This window comes from Chlamydomonas reinhardtii, chromosome 16 (genome assembly GCF_000002595.2).
Source record: "Chlamydomonas reinhardtii strain CC-503 cw92 mt+ chromosome 16, whole genome shotgun sequence".
NCBI lineage: Eukaryota > Viridiplantae > Chlorophyta > Chlorophyceae > Chlamydomonadales > Chlamydomonadaceae > Chlamydomonas > Chlamydomonas reinhardtii.
This window is the reverse complement of record NC_057019.1, coordinates 163,333-176,236: the sequence shown is the minus strand read 5'-3', so window position 1 is coordinate 176,236 and position 12,904 is coordinate 163,333. Positions and strand designations below refer to the sequence as shown.

Here is a 12,904-nt window from a genome sequence, read left to right as displayed (position 1 = left end):
CCTCCCTCCCCTCCCCTCCCCTCCCCTCCCCTCCCCTCCCCTCCCCTCCCCTCCCCTCCCCTCCCCTCCCCTCCCCTCCCCTCCCCTCCCCTCCCCTCCCCTCCCCTCCCCTCCCCTCCCCCTCCCCCTCCCCCTTGACCCTGCCTGCTCACCTCGGCCTTGATGGGCGCGCTGGTCAGCATCATCTCGCAGCCCTTGGCCAGCCCCACCAGGCGCGGCAGCCGCTGCGTGCCGCCAAAGCCCGGGATGATGCCCAGCGTCAGCTCCGGCAGACCCAGCTTGGTGCCGCGCACCGCCACACTGTGGGAGGGGAGGGGAGGGCAGGTGGTTGAGGGGATGGGTTGAGGGGATGGCGTTGAGGGGATGGGGTTGAGGGGGCAGAGGAGGCCCTCCTGGAAGGCACATGCCCCCCCCCTCCCGCCAGAGTGAGCACGTCATTCATTGTGGCAGCACCCATTGTTCCGGCCCAGGCATGCTCAAGCCGCCCACCCAATCTTCCCAGCACCTCGTCACCTGACTCCCGTACATGCCGGCCCCTCAAACCAAGCCCATACAAACCCAAACAAAGGCAACACCGGGCCATGTCTGCCAGAGTCACGCTTGCAACCCAATCATTTCCACCGCACCACGCCCCCACGACCCCCTCCTGCCTTCCATGGCCACACACCCACACCCACACCCACGCGCACACACCCACAAACACACACGCGCACACGCTCTCACCGGGCGTTGCACCCCATGGCCACCTCCAGCCCCCCGCCCAGCGCCACGCCCTGCACGGCCGCCACCACGGGCTTGGCGCCGCCCTCCAGGTACTGTGCAGGCGGATGGGGGAGAGGAGCGGAGAGAGGGTTGTGGGCAGTTTGTTTCAGGCCCCAGCTTAAGCAAGACGGGGATCACAGCAGGAGTGCGCGTCGGAGACGTGTACGCAGGCTGCGCTTCTGGAACTGCCCAAGGTCACGCGCCACAGCACCGGGAGCCCGTTGCCACCAGGCCCGGCGGGAGTGTCGTGCTGCCACAACAACATACCAACACACATGTCCTACCACACATTCTCTTTCTCCCACCTTGCAGATGGCATCGTTGATGGAGTTGTCGATGCCGCCGCCGCTGCCGGCGTCCGGGTTCTGGAACTGGCTGATGTCAAAGCCGGCGCAGAAGTTGTTGTTTGCGCCGGTGAGCACCACCGCCTTCACCGCCGGGTCGGCGTGCGCGCGGCGCAGCGCCTCAAACAGCGAGCGCAGCACTGCAGGGGTGGGGTGGGGGTGGAAGGACAGGAGAGGAGAGTAGGAGGGGTGAGGAGGGAAGGAGGTGGGGCGAGGAAGGGAGGGGTCAGGAAGGGCTGTGGTGCAGCGGGAGGGGAGGCGAGGAGGGAGGCAGTTGCTGAGAGCTGCGAAAGCGGGGTAGTACCGGCAGGCCCCAAACACATGGTGCGTATGCGAACTACATGAGTTAAAATATGTCAAACAGGTGTTGGCTGTCAGAGGGCGGCAGGGGCCTTAGCAGCGCGCGCGGGCGGCCCGGCTGGTGTGTGTGCATGGAGTGCTGCCTCAGCAGGGCGGCATAACCGGCGGGCGCACGCAGCCCCGCCTTGCTAGTGCGGCTCCTCCCTCCCGCCCCAAGGCTGCCACGCGCATTCCCGCTCGCTGACGCGAACCTGCCCCGTGACACGCCTCATCACAAACGACAAACGTGTGGGCTTGTGGAAGTGATTAGAACTGGGCGCGCATGCCACCTCGCAACACTCACGCAGCGGATGCAGCGCGTTCAGCGGCGGGTAGTTGAGCGTGATGACCGCCACGCCATCGGGATCTACCCGATACTGGGCCTCCGGCTGCGGTGCCATGCTGGCGAGCGAGGCGACGCTGCGGAAATGCGCACCGTCAGCACGACTTGCAACTTCACAACTCCTTCTGAGCTTCGGCACCAGCAGCGATGTAATTACACAAGCAGACAATTCGTGTGAGCAGCTATCAAAGGAATAGTGCTGTCGGAGCCCGCACCGGCAAGAAGACCATGCCGGGGCAATGGGCCGCCCCGTCAGCAACGGACCGGGCATTGGTACCTTACAACCCAAACAGAACCAATTCATGTATTCTAGACGACAGAAAATCCAGCGCGAAACGAGCCGAGGCTTGACCTACCACGAAGCCTTAGTCTGAGAACAGAAAAACCAAGTTTACGGGTCGACCGCTGTCGGAGCAAGTCTTGCGCGTCCTGGAAATGGCGTCCGAGCCTATTGCCGCCGCTCAAGGCCGACTGGGCGTGCTGGCCCAGCACCTGGCGCCTCCGGAAGGTGAGGGCGCCAAAGTTTACGTTCTCGGCCCAGCTCGCGGTCGCGGGTGTCGACACGTGTGCCGCCCGCGCGCGGGCGCCGGTCGGTGCTCCTCGGTGCTAGCGTCACTGGTAGCTTAGGTGCTTGGGCGTGCGAACACGGGGGCTGGCGCGCCAGCGATAAGACTAGAGCTTGCGACCGACGGACGCTGGCCGCACTCTTCGGTGTCCGATGGGGATCCAACAAGTACCGGCACGCGCGTATGGCACGATGCTGTGCACACGCCCAGCCCGTGCCTGAGGCCTCCCCCCTTCGACGCGCACCTTGAACAGCATGAACGCCAGGGTCTGTGAGCTCAGCGGCGCTTGGGAAAGCGGGACCTCAAGGGCTGTCGCCGCCGCGCGCTAGCCAACGATCGACGGTTGAGCACCGACCACGCCGGTTGTCTGACGCGGCTGCAGCTCTACCGTCACAGCTCTTGTCCTCTTCCGTAGCTCCCCACGCTAGCCCCTTGGCCCGCTAGTCCCCCGGGGCACGCAGGCTAGCAGCATCGCGTTCCTTGCCGTGTGGCGCTCACAGCGACGCCGCGGCCTAGCCCCACCCTGCACTGACGGGGCTCTTCTTGCGTGTGTGTGTGTGTTAACAAAAACGTGTGTGTGTGTGTGTGTGTGTGTCGTGAAACGCCCCAACGAACCCTGTGTCCATTTGCACACCTCCCGCGCCTCAACCTCCACGACTCTCCCAGTCTCCTGCTTCCCGCAACCCCATCCTCCGTATTGTTACGCCTTTCCTCTCCTCTCATCCTTTGCTGCTCCTCTCATCCTTTGGTGCTCCTCCCCCGCGCTGCACAGCCGGCGACCTGCTGGTGCAGCAGCTGACGGCGGGCGGCGGCTCCCACTCACGCGGCGGCTACGACCCCACCTTCCCGCAGGTAGGCACCGGGTGGCGGGGTGGTGCGGGTGCCGGCATGGGGGCCGCCGCGCCGGACAGGGCACCTCCAGGTGCGGTACGGCCCGGGTGTCCACACCTGCAGCCCAGCCCAGCCCGGCCCGTGTTGACGGGGGTCGCGGCATCCACCTCCCCTTGCCCTGCATGGCCTCCTCCTCGCCGCCCTGCCTCCCTCGCTCCCTCCCCTCCTGCCTCCGTCCCCCCGCTTTGGCTTAGCGTGGGCTCGTCATTTACAACCTCCTCCCCACAAACACACACACACACACACACACAGGCCACCACCTCTGCCGCCTTCCCGCCCGCCGTGTTCGACCTGCTGGCGCTGGACGGACTGCTCAGCCCCGAGGAGCGGGCGCTGCGGGACCGAGTGCGGGCCTACATGGTGAGGGGGGGAGCGGGGGGAGGGGGGGGCAGCAGGAGAGGGCGCAGGGTTGGGGTGGGCAGGAGAACGGGCCGGGGCAGCGGGGGCAGGGGTGGGAGCTGCTGCTGCTGCGGGGGCGGCGGCCTGGGGAGCTGCATGTCGTGGCGTGCAGTCCCGAGTACGGAGGACCGCATGGGACTGGCTGCCGCCGGGGAGCGGTGGAGGCACGAGGGCGTGGCAGGTGCGGGGCGCGCTTGCGCTCGGGGAGTCAGCGCCCACGTGTCCCACCTGCACCCGCAACGCGTGCATACACACACGCCACGCCACGCAGGAGACGCACGTCGCCCCTGTCATTGCGGACTACTGGGAGAAGGCCGAGTTCCCGCACCCGCTGGTGCCCAGTTTCGCGGCACTGGGCCTGGCGGGGGGGCCCATCAAGGGGTACGGCTGCCCGGTGAGTGAGTGAGTGAGTGAGGGGGAAAGGGAGGGAGGGAGGGAGGGAGTGCGAGAGCGTGTAAAACGAAGCCCGCCCCGACGGCGTCGGAGTTACTTACGGAAGATACCGAATACCGAGCGTCGTCTTTCCGCGTCGAGCCTGCGAAAAGCCTGTGTGTGCGTGTGTGTGTGTGCGTGCGTGCGTGCGTGCGTGCGTGCGTGCGTGCGTGCGTGCGTGCGTGCGTGCATGTCGGTGCCATTGGTATCTCACCATGAGAGAGTGAAGATGCAAATGCGTGGTGAAGCTCCCGCTCTGTCTTGTTCCTTTCCAACCTGTCGCTCCCCCATCACTTTCCCTCCCTCTCCTTCTCCTCCCCCCCTTAACTATCATGAGTGTAACCGTCTTCCTCCCTCTTCCCCCTCCCCCTCTCCCGCCCCCCGGCACCCTGCAGGGCCTGTCCATCCTGGCCAACGGCATGGCGGTGGTGGAGGTGGGGCGTGTGGACGCCAGCTGCTCCACCTTCCTGCTGGTGCACAGCCACCTGGCCATGCTCACCATCGCGCTGCTGGTGGGGCGGGGTGTGTGTGTGGGGGGGGGAGAGTGTCGGGGGGGGGGGGGAAGTGAGGGGGGGGGGAAAGTGAGGGAGCGGGCTGGGAGGGAGACGGTGGGCAGTGTAGGGAGAGTGGGCGGTGTGGTGGTATGAGGAAGTCGTGTTTGGGGTGGGGGTAGCCGGCGTCTGGGTGGTAAGGGACACAAGGAGACAGTTTGGGGGTAGCCGTCGTTTTGTCGCCTGCGGCCAGAGCCCCGTGCCACGCGACCCTCAAGCTATTGAAACACCACTCACCCACTCGCTTCTGCTTGCCCGCCCCGCCCGCTTCTGCTTGCCCGCCCGCTTCTGCCTCTGCCTCTGCCGCTCCGCCTGCGCAGGGCTCTGAGGAGCAGAAGCAGGAGCTGCTGCCCAGGATGGCCAAGTTCGAGGTGGGCGTGGCGGGCGCGTGGCGGGCGGGAGGGGGGGATGTGTGGCGTGCCCGGGGGTGCGGCCAGGTGGCAGACACACACGTCCCGGGTGGCTGCGTCGCTGCGGCAGTGCCTCTGGCGGCTGGCCCGTGCCGTGTCAGGCGGGGGGCGGGGGGGGGCGCGGGGGGGGGGTGCTCCCGCCTCCCGCCGGCCGGGGTGTCGCATGTCGCCCTGACAGTGTCTCGTTGTGAGAGAGGCGGATTTCTAGGAAGGAGGAAGGAAGGGAGGCGGAGGCAGGCGAGAAAGCCGGGAGGCAACATGTACCCCCAAGCACTGGCCACCGCCAGCACTACCACTAAGCTTGTTGCCATCCCCCCTGTCATCGCACTGCGTAGCTGGTGGGTTGCTGGGCGCTGACGGAGCCGTCCAACGGCAGTGACGCCTCCGCCCTCACCTCCACCGCCACCAAGGTGCCAGGTGAGGGGCGGCGTGCGGCGATACAGAAAACACACATGCGCACACATCGCCAGCTAATGTGGCAGTCCTGTATGTTTCCATGTGTTTTCGCTGCACGCACGCAACTAACGGGTGCGGCTACGCGCTGTGCTCCGCAGGCGGCTGGATGCTGAACGGCTACAAGCGCTGGATCGGCAACGGCACCTGGGCGGACGTGTGCATCATGTGGGCGCGCAACAACCAGGACGGCCAGGTGCGCGTCTGTCAACACACCGTATGTGATTGTAGTTGTGTCGGCATTTGTGTTTGTGTGGGAGGAAGGGGTCGCGGCGGGAGAGGGCGGGCGTTGCGGGGACTAGCGGGGAAGTGGGGGCTCCTGCCTCCGGGGGGTACGGACAGGGGCAATCCTAGGGGGCCCAGCCCAAAAGGCTTAGGTTTAAGTTGATGGAAAACAGCGCGACGTTCATTATCTGGACCTACGCATCCACGGCATGATGGCACAGCTGTGCTCCATCGTACGGGGGCCGCTCCGGCTCTGAGGCTGCTGGCTGAGCGCATCATGTGTTGAGCGCGTGTTGACACGGCGGTTCGTTCCGGCGTGAACTGGGACCCAATAGTTGGCCACGATATGAAGCCGCAGGCCACCGCGAAAGTTGTATTGAAAACGGCGCTTTGACTTGGTTTCAGCTTTCCTTGGTGGCACTTTCTTTTCTCCTGTTACTCTTTTATTGAAACCCATGTCAGTCAGCTACGGTCAGTCTTAATCTCCCTCTTGCACCTATTTCACTCCCCTCAGGTCAACGCCTTCATCGTGCGCAAGGGCAACCCTGGCCTGCGCACCAGCAAGATCCAGAACAAGATCGCGCTGCGCTGCGTGCAGAACGCCGACATGGAGTTCAGCCAGTGCTTTGTGCCCGACAGCGCCCGACTGCCGGGCGTGTCAAACTTCAACGACACCAACAAGGTGAGTGCGTGTGTGAGGTCGGGTGAGGTGGGGTGGGGTGAGGTGGGGGTCCGGGCCTGGGCTCCCGGGGTCCGGGGACAACCTTACTTATCATCAGCCACCCAACGCCCCAACCCAACCTCCCCTCCTCGATTTGTCCCCCACCTATCGCCCCCTCCCCGGTCGGTCATCGGTACGCGCACCCCCACGTCTGCTGTCTACTTCGCTACACGTCTTTGTACCAATCCTTGCAACCCCCGCCCTCCCCTCCCCCCCCCTCGCCACCCACCCCCCGCCAGGTCCTGGCCATCAGCCGCATCATGGTGGCGTGGCAGCCGGTGGGCTTCTGCGCGGGCGTGTACGACATGGCAGTGCGCTACTGCAGCGAGCGCAAGCAGTTTGGCAGCGCGCTGGGCGGCTTCCAGCTGGTGCAGGAGCGCCTGGCGCGCATGGGCGGAACCATACAGGTGCGAGCGTGCGTGTATGTGTGGTGTGAGTGAATTGGTGTGAGTGTGGGTGTGGGTGGGTGAGCGTGCAGACGATGCCCCATTAGTTTCCGGACCCATCAGTCGGGCTGTGAGCATGCCGGTGCAGCCCCCGCGCACCACCCCACCCCTGCACTCCCCTGCACTCCCCTGCACTCCCCTCACAGGCCATGTGGTTGGCCTGCTGGCGGCTGAGCAAGCTGTACGAGGAGGGCCGGATGACGCACGAGCAGGTGGGGGGGGGGGGGCGCAGCGGGCGGATGACGCACGAGCAGGTGGGGGGCGCAGCGGGCGGGTGCAGCGGGCAGTAGGTGCAGCGGGGGGGGGTAGCGGGCGGTAGGTGCGGCGGGCGGTAGGTGTAGGTGTAGGTGTAGGTGTAGGTGTAGGTGTAGGTGTAGGTGTAGGTGTAGGTGTAGGTGTAGGTGTAGGTGTAGGCCTGCAAGGAGGGAAGGGGGCACGTGGCGTTCGCCCATCGCTGGTCCAGTAGTACAGTAATGCAGCTCACCCCACAACTCCCAGTGCAGCCTAGCGCACTGTGGGTTTGGTTCTCGAAGCCCGCGCACTTGGGTTCGCCACCACACCGCTTCATGCTCGCCTCCCCCCCCCCACAAGACTGATCTGCTGCAAAGCAACCCGTCCACATCATCTCGTCTGATCTAGTTATGCATGGAACCGCCTTCAGGCCTCCCTGGTGAAGGCGTGGACGTCGGCCCGCGGGCGCGAGGTGGTGGCTCTGGGCCGGGAGCTGCTGGGCGGCAACGGCATCCTGTCGCACTTCCACGTGGCCAAGGTGCGGAAGGGAAGGGGCCTGAGGGGGCAGGCGGGCAGGAGGCGTGGGGATAGGTGTGGGGGTAGGTGTGGGGGTAGGTGTGGGGGTAGGTGTGGGGGTAGGGAGGTGCGGGGGTGGGGTGGGGAGGCGCGGGGGTGGGGTGGGGAGGCGCCAATGTCGGCAGGCGAGCACGGTGCATGTTTGCAGCGCAACACATGGGGCCTGGCGCGCGAAGGGCTTGTAGCCCACGCACTCACAACTGGGCGTACACCGCCCTGCTTGTTCCCTTCCCTGGTGCTTACACGTACGGTGCCCGCACTGTGTCCCGGAGGTGGCCTAACACACACACGAACACACGCACACACACACACACACACATACACACACACACACACACACACACACACACACACACACACACACACACACACACACACACACACACACACAGGCGTTCTGCGACATCGAGGCCATCTACACGTACGAGGGCACCTACGACGTCAACGTGCTGGTGGCCGGCCGCCGCATCACGGGCGCCGCCGCCTTCAGGGCACCCGCCAAGGCCGGCAGCAGCAGCGCCGCCGCTGGGACAGGAGCCGGCGCCAAGGGGCACAGGGAGGGCGACAAGGAGCAGCAGCAGGGCGCCGGCAGCCGCGCCAAGTAGAGGGCAGGGGCGGGGGGTGAAGGCAAGGCAGGGGCGGGGGCGGGGGCAGAATGGGCGGGGAATGGGGGAGGAGGCAGGCGGTGCGGGGATGGGGCGGGGGCAGGCGGTCCGCAAAAGCTGTGGTAGGCAGTGTTTGCGTGGGACACAGGAGTGGGGCGGGGCTGGAGGCGGCGGCTCATGGATGTGGATGGCTGCAGGGCGGGTGTCGTTGAGGCCGTGCAGTCTGTATGTAGGCGGAGGAGTGGCGGTGGGGCGGGACTACCCGGGTTGCTGCTGGGGACGCGGAGCTTGTGACAGGTCCCGACCTTAATCGGCTGACAAATATGCGGCCACGCGGACGGATGTTCAGGTTTCGGCACTGAGAAGTGAGAACGCTGCAGGGCCTTGTGTGCAAGAAAAGCATAACAGGAGAAGGTCAACACGGAGTCACGGACGCGGGCGCGGGTTCCGGTATGTAGCACGTACGGCTGTGAACAGGGTATGGCCGACTAGCCGAGCGTAGCCATGAATATCTTCAAGCGTGGCTATCGTTTATCTTTTGGGCGGTGGCGCGAGATTTATAATGCAAGCTTAAATACTCTGCAAGCGTAAGCGTGGGCAGGCAGGGGTGGCGCACACTGCGGTGCATGCGCTCACCCATGCCGTGGACGGCCCCTCCTGGCCCCCTCGTTGTGGGATTCCAGATTTCCAATTGACATCCACGCGTGCCGTTGCTTTCACCCAAGCAATACAGCCCCTTTCGGGTTAATCCCTCCCAGGTGACTCACAGCGCCCTCCCGTTCAGCCATGCATGATTTCGCATGTAATTCTGCCCTCCTGAAAGCGACTTTTGTGGCCCCTACAGAGATTCTTGAATTGAATACGATTGGAGCTTTGAAGTGTAACCTTGCATCAAACTCATGACGCGGCCAGCGACCGACGTCAAAGAGTTCTCAACCCGCGCAGTTCTTTCGAAGCCTCACTCCACACGCGAAGACATACATACACATGTACTTCTACTTCTATTGCGTACAGCATATGACTAGCGTAGACCTAGGGCGGCGGCGGCGATGCGGCGCAGCGGGCGGCGGTGGCTGCGATGGCCGCGGCCACCGGGTGTGTGATGGGACAGGGTTCAGGCAGGTTGGCGAGGTCCCATAGGGTGCAGCCGCGGCCACCGGGTACTGCTTCCGCGACGGCGCCCTGGCGGTGTGCGCGGTGACGCATGTGAGCTGGCGCGCGCCGGCGCCCTGGACGGCGATTGCGGTGGAGGGCGACTGCGGTGCGGCTACTGCCGGCGCAACCATTGCCAGCGCGGCTGCTGCTACTGCTGCTACAGCTGTGGCGACACGAAGGCGGAGGCGGTGCTGGGGTACGTGCGTGTGGTGTGCAGCGGCTTAGGCCGGCGATGTATGCGGCAGGTCCCTAGTGCCGTAGCGCGGCCGGCGGCACTCGCAGCACCAGCACCAGCACTAGCAGCAAGGGTTGGGGTTGCTTGAATGACTCGGATGGCGTTCATGCCACCGCTGTTGGTTGAGGCCCTGATGTACCGTACTCACATTGATGGGGTTGGGTCAGTGCGGCTTTTACGGCTTTGGGTGAAGCCGTCAGCCCGGTATGGCCACGTTTTGGGCAGTCGACAATTGGGGCGGAGATTCTTTGGACGACGTTGACGTTGGAGCCAGTTGCTTCCGTATGTTCCGGCGTAGGCTTGGCAGATCCATTTGCCGACGTGGTGGGCACCAGCCGCCTGTCTGCGGCAACTGCATCTGCGGTTTTGGAGATGACGTGTGAAGAGGCTGGGTTGGCGGGTACGTGTCGTGACACGCGTGATGTGCACTATTTGACTTGCTGGCAGTTGACTGCTCGATCACTCTCAGTACGCTTCAGGGCGTTATTATTAGTTATAACAGGAACTATCTCGGTCCGGGTGATGCTGTTTTCGCCTTAGTAATCAGCCATGGTGACAGGTGGCGGGTCCAGCGCGTTCGGAAGCGGGCGTGCAGCATGGGCACGGAATGCGCCGTGCAGGGGGGGGGGCGTGGCAGCGAGCGTTAATTTTGGAGCATAAATCTGATGCTTTTGAGCCCTGAACCTTTGGGGCCGTGAAAAGCTATCTGGCAACGTCTTCAGGCGGCAGGTTGCCGCCGGCAACAACGCGGTTCTGGCCAGGGAAGGTGCTGAGGGAGGTGACAGGCGAGGTGTGCCGCGGGGGTGAGTGGGGTCGGAACGGGTCCGACACAGGCGACCGGCGACCAGCGACGAAGCGGTTGTCGGCGGGTCGTAGCCGTATCCGTGATGTCGCCCCGTGAATTGCTAAGTGATCATGTTGTTGTGCACTGATGTGCCGTTGATATGTAGGGGCCAAAGCAACTGCCCCTTATTCATGTCGCTGATCAGCCTCCTTCTGCGTGCGTTCTTCGCTGTAAAAATCCTTATATATATTGTATGGTGTAACGCGACTACTTTGCAGGGCTATCGTGTGCCCATGCAGCGCTTGCAAAGCGCTTGCCCCGCAAGCGAGCTAGCGCTGCCCCATTGAAGGATTGTGCCTTTCATGTTATCATGCATCTATTGTTGTATCTGATCAGGGCAAAGCAGCAGGAACAAGAGACCCCATGTTGCACCTTTTTTCCCTGTGCATATTTCCCGGCTCGCGTCAATGAATTTAGGGCTTTCATGATACAATGATGACAGCGCAGTATGTCTGTCGAGTAATGACGCGGTATTCAGACACCCCGTCTCGCGCCTTTTTTCCCTGTGCGCATTCTGCTAAATCTTTTGAGCCATGAACCTGCGGGCTGCGAATAGCTACCTAGACATGTCCTCGGGCGGCACTATCTCGCCGGCACTGCGCTGAAAATGATTAAACATCTTTTCGGCGCTGACCCAGGGTCGCCGACTCAGTCGGAATTGTAACCCTAGTTTTCAGCATAAATCTCTTCTCGTCTCCGAGTGCCGCTGGGGCTTGTGTGGAGGGTCGGCCTGGGTCGTTGGTTGGACGGTTGGCGGGTGGTGCGCCCTTTGAGAGGGGCTGTGGTGTGCTGTGGCTTGGTGGTGTTTCGGCTTGGCTTCCGGTTCCAGACTATCAGACATGGGCCTTCGGGCCAAGACATTGCGCGTCTCTGATGCCAGCCATCGTCTTCGGACGTGATATTTGTGTGGTGCTTGCGTTTGATGGGGCTGTCGGCAGACCACTGGCCTGTCGTGCCTTGTTATGCGTTGGTGCTGCCGCCAAAAGACCTAAAAGTGATGAGGGGTGTTACGTGGCGGTGGGGCTTTGGCGGGCTTCGGCTTGGCTTCGACTCATGCGCGTAACGCTATGAAGGTCGGCAGTCAACCAGGGGGTGGGTGTTTCTCTCTGGGCCGGAGACGGTCCCTCGCGGCGTGGGTACGGTGTGCCCCCGCTTGTCGGACTGTCCCTTCAATTGTAATTCGCATCCATAAATAAACATTTAGTGTGCAGATGCAAAGCCGGGGTCCGTACGGACCCCGGTGCAAGACGTCTGTGGGGGTGTCCCTCCAAGGAGGGAGGGGGAAGGGGTGGCTGTGTTGCGGGGCGGGGCGGGCACAGGGCGGTTGGCACAGCGGGATGCGCGGCATGTGAGAAGGCAGGCGGGAGTGGACGGCAGGCCGAGAACTGAACAGCGTAAAGCAACACGAAGTGCAAAAAGCAGGAGCAGCAGGCAAGTTGGTAGGGCCCAGCGGGACCGGAGGTGGCGCCGGTTGTGCGCAGCTGTTGCGCCGAGTTGGCAGCAGGATTCTGTGTGGTAGGACTTGCAGATGAGACTTGCCAAAGGATGTCGCAAATGCTGTGCAGGGAAGATAGACGCGTCCTTGCTGGCGCAACGGCGCAACAATGGCATGCCCAGAAACGCGCGAGGTGCATCGCCGGGATTTGCAGCCCTGCCAAGTGTATTTGTGCATTAAGCATGTGACAATCATTTAGGCGCAGCCAGCGAGGTCTATGGCGTTGCTACAGCGGGAAGCGACCTGCGTTAGGGAGCGATTTGAAGCAGCTGTGCCCGCTAGCGTCCATGAATCGTGTTTATATAGCTTCTATGTACTATAAAGTATTGTGAAGTATATCGCGGTGTCTACGGTGCCGCGGCAAGAAAAATGCGATGTGGCGTTGCTAAGGACGCGATGAAGGCAGGCTGAGCTCGTTCGCCCCCGACAAGAGCGATATTGGGCGTTATGAACATTTAGCCGCATTTTAAGTATTTGCAATGACACTACGGTGCGCGCGACGGCATGCATTCAAGTCGTGTTTCCTCGGGGGCGCCGTTTCGCAGGCTCTCTCTGCTCGCATCGGCCTTTTGTACTATGAGGAACATTATGCAATTTCGCGCGGGCGCCACGGGCGCGATTTGGGGACTACAGGATTCTGAGACCCGGGGTCACTGAACTCGACGCAGATGGTTTACTGATGGGCGTCTTAAAGCCGGGGTCCGTACGGACCCCGGTGCAAGACGTCTGTGGGGTTGTCCCTCCAACAGGGGTCGTATCTTGTTTTTCGGGTAATGTCTAGCTCCAGACAAAAACGGCCGGGTGGCTGCCGTCTTTTGTCTGGGCACATGGCGGTTTGGGTGCTTCTCCATAGGAATTCGGACAAAACCCGCCCCAAACCC

The 12,904-nt window shown here is 63.3% G+C and overlaps 2 protein-coding genes across 2 annotated transcripts in view; one reads left to right on the top strand and one right to left on the bottom strand.

Annotated features, from left to right (window-relative positions):
• The window catches only part of CHLRE_16g695050v5 (uncharacterized protein), a 7,551-nt gene extending 5,600 nt beyond the window's left edge, over nucleotides 1-1,951 (bottom strand). Inside the window, exons 1-4 of the mRNA XM_043071798.1 lie at nucleotides 1,750-1,951; nucleotides 1,068-1,246; nucleotides 724-815; nucleotides 153-300 (exon numbers count right to left, since the gene is read on the bottom strand). Coding sequence (XP_042915279.1) covers nucleotides 153-300; nucleotides 724-815; nucleotides 1,068-1,246; nucleotides 1,750-1,846 — 516 coding nt within the window. The 5' untranslated portion in view covers nucleotides 1,847-1,951. The remainder of the gene's footprint in view (nucleotides 1-152; nucleotides 301-723; nucleotides 816-1,067; nucleotides 1,247-1,749) is intronic.
• Nucleotides 1,952-2,111: 160 nt separating this feature from the next.
• Nucleotides 2,112-10,347, top strand: CHLRE_16g695100v5 (uncharacterized protein). Its single transcript, XM_043071799.1, has 13 exons — nucleotides 2,112-2,296; nucleotides 3,127-3,206; nucleotides 3,498-3,605; nucleotides 3,916-4,038; nucleotides 4,472-4,588; nucleotides 4,948-4,998; nucleotides 5,373-5,454; nucleotides 5,592-5,686; nucleotides 6,230-6,397; nucleotides 6,676-6,843; nucleotides 7,029-7,094; nucleotides 7,544-7,651; nucleotides 8,082-10,347. Exons 1-13 carry the CDS (start codon nucleotides 2,224-2,226, stop codon nucleotides 8,292-8,294), a joined length of 1,452 nt encoding a protein of 483 aa, XP_042915278.1. The 5' UTR covers nucleotides 2,112-2,223; the 3' UTR covers nucleotides 8,295-10,347.
• The last annotated feature ends 2,557 nt before the right edge of the window (nucleotides 10,348-12,904 follow it).

Bases quoted from the DNA above. Each gene is read 5' to 3' on its own strand.
- CHLRE_16g695100v5 (XM_043071799.1), top strand. From the start codon at position 2,224: ATGGCGTCCGAGCCTATTGCCGCCGCTCAAGGCCGACTGGGCGTGCTG. The intron at 3,207-3,497 runs GTAGGCACCGGG...ACACACACACAG, and splicing joins ACGACCCCACCTTCCCGCAG to GCCACCACCTCTGCCGCCTT. The intron at 5,687-6,229 runs GTGCGCGTCTGT...CACTCCCCTCAG, and splicing joins GCAACAACCAGGACGGCCAG to GTCAACGCCTTCATCGTGCG.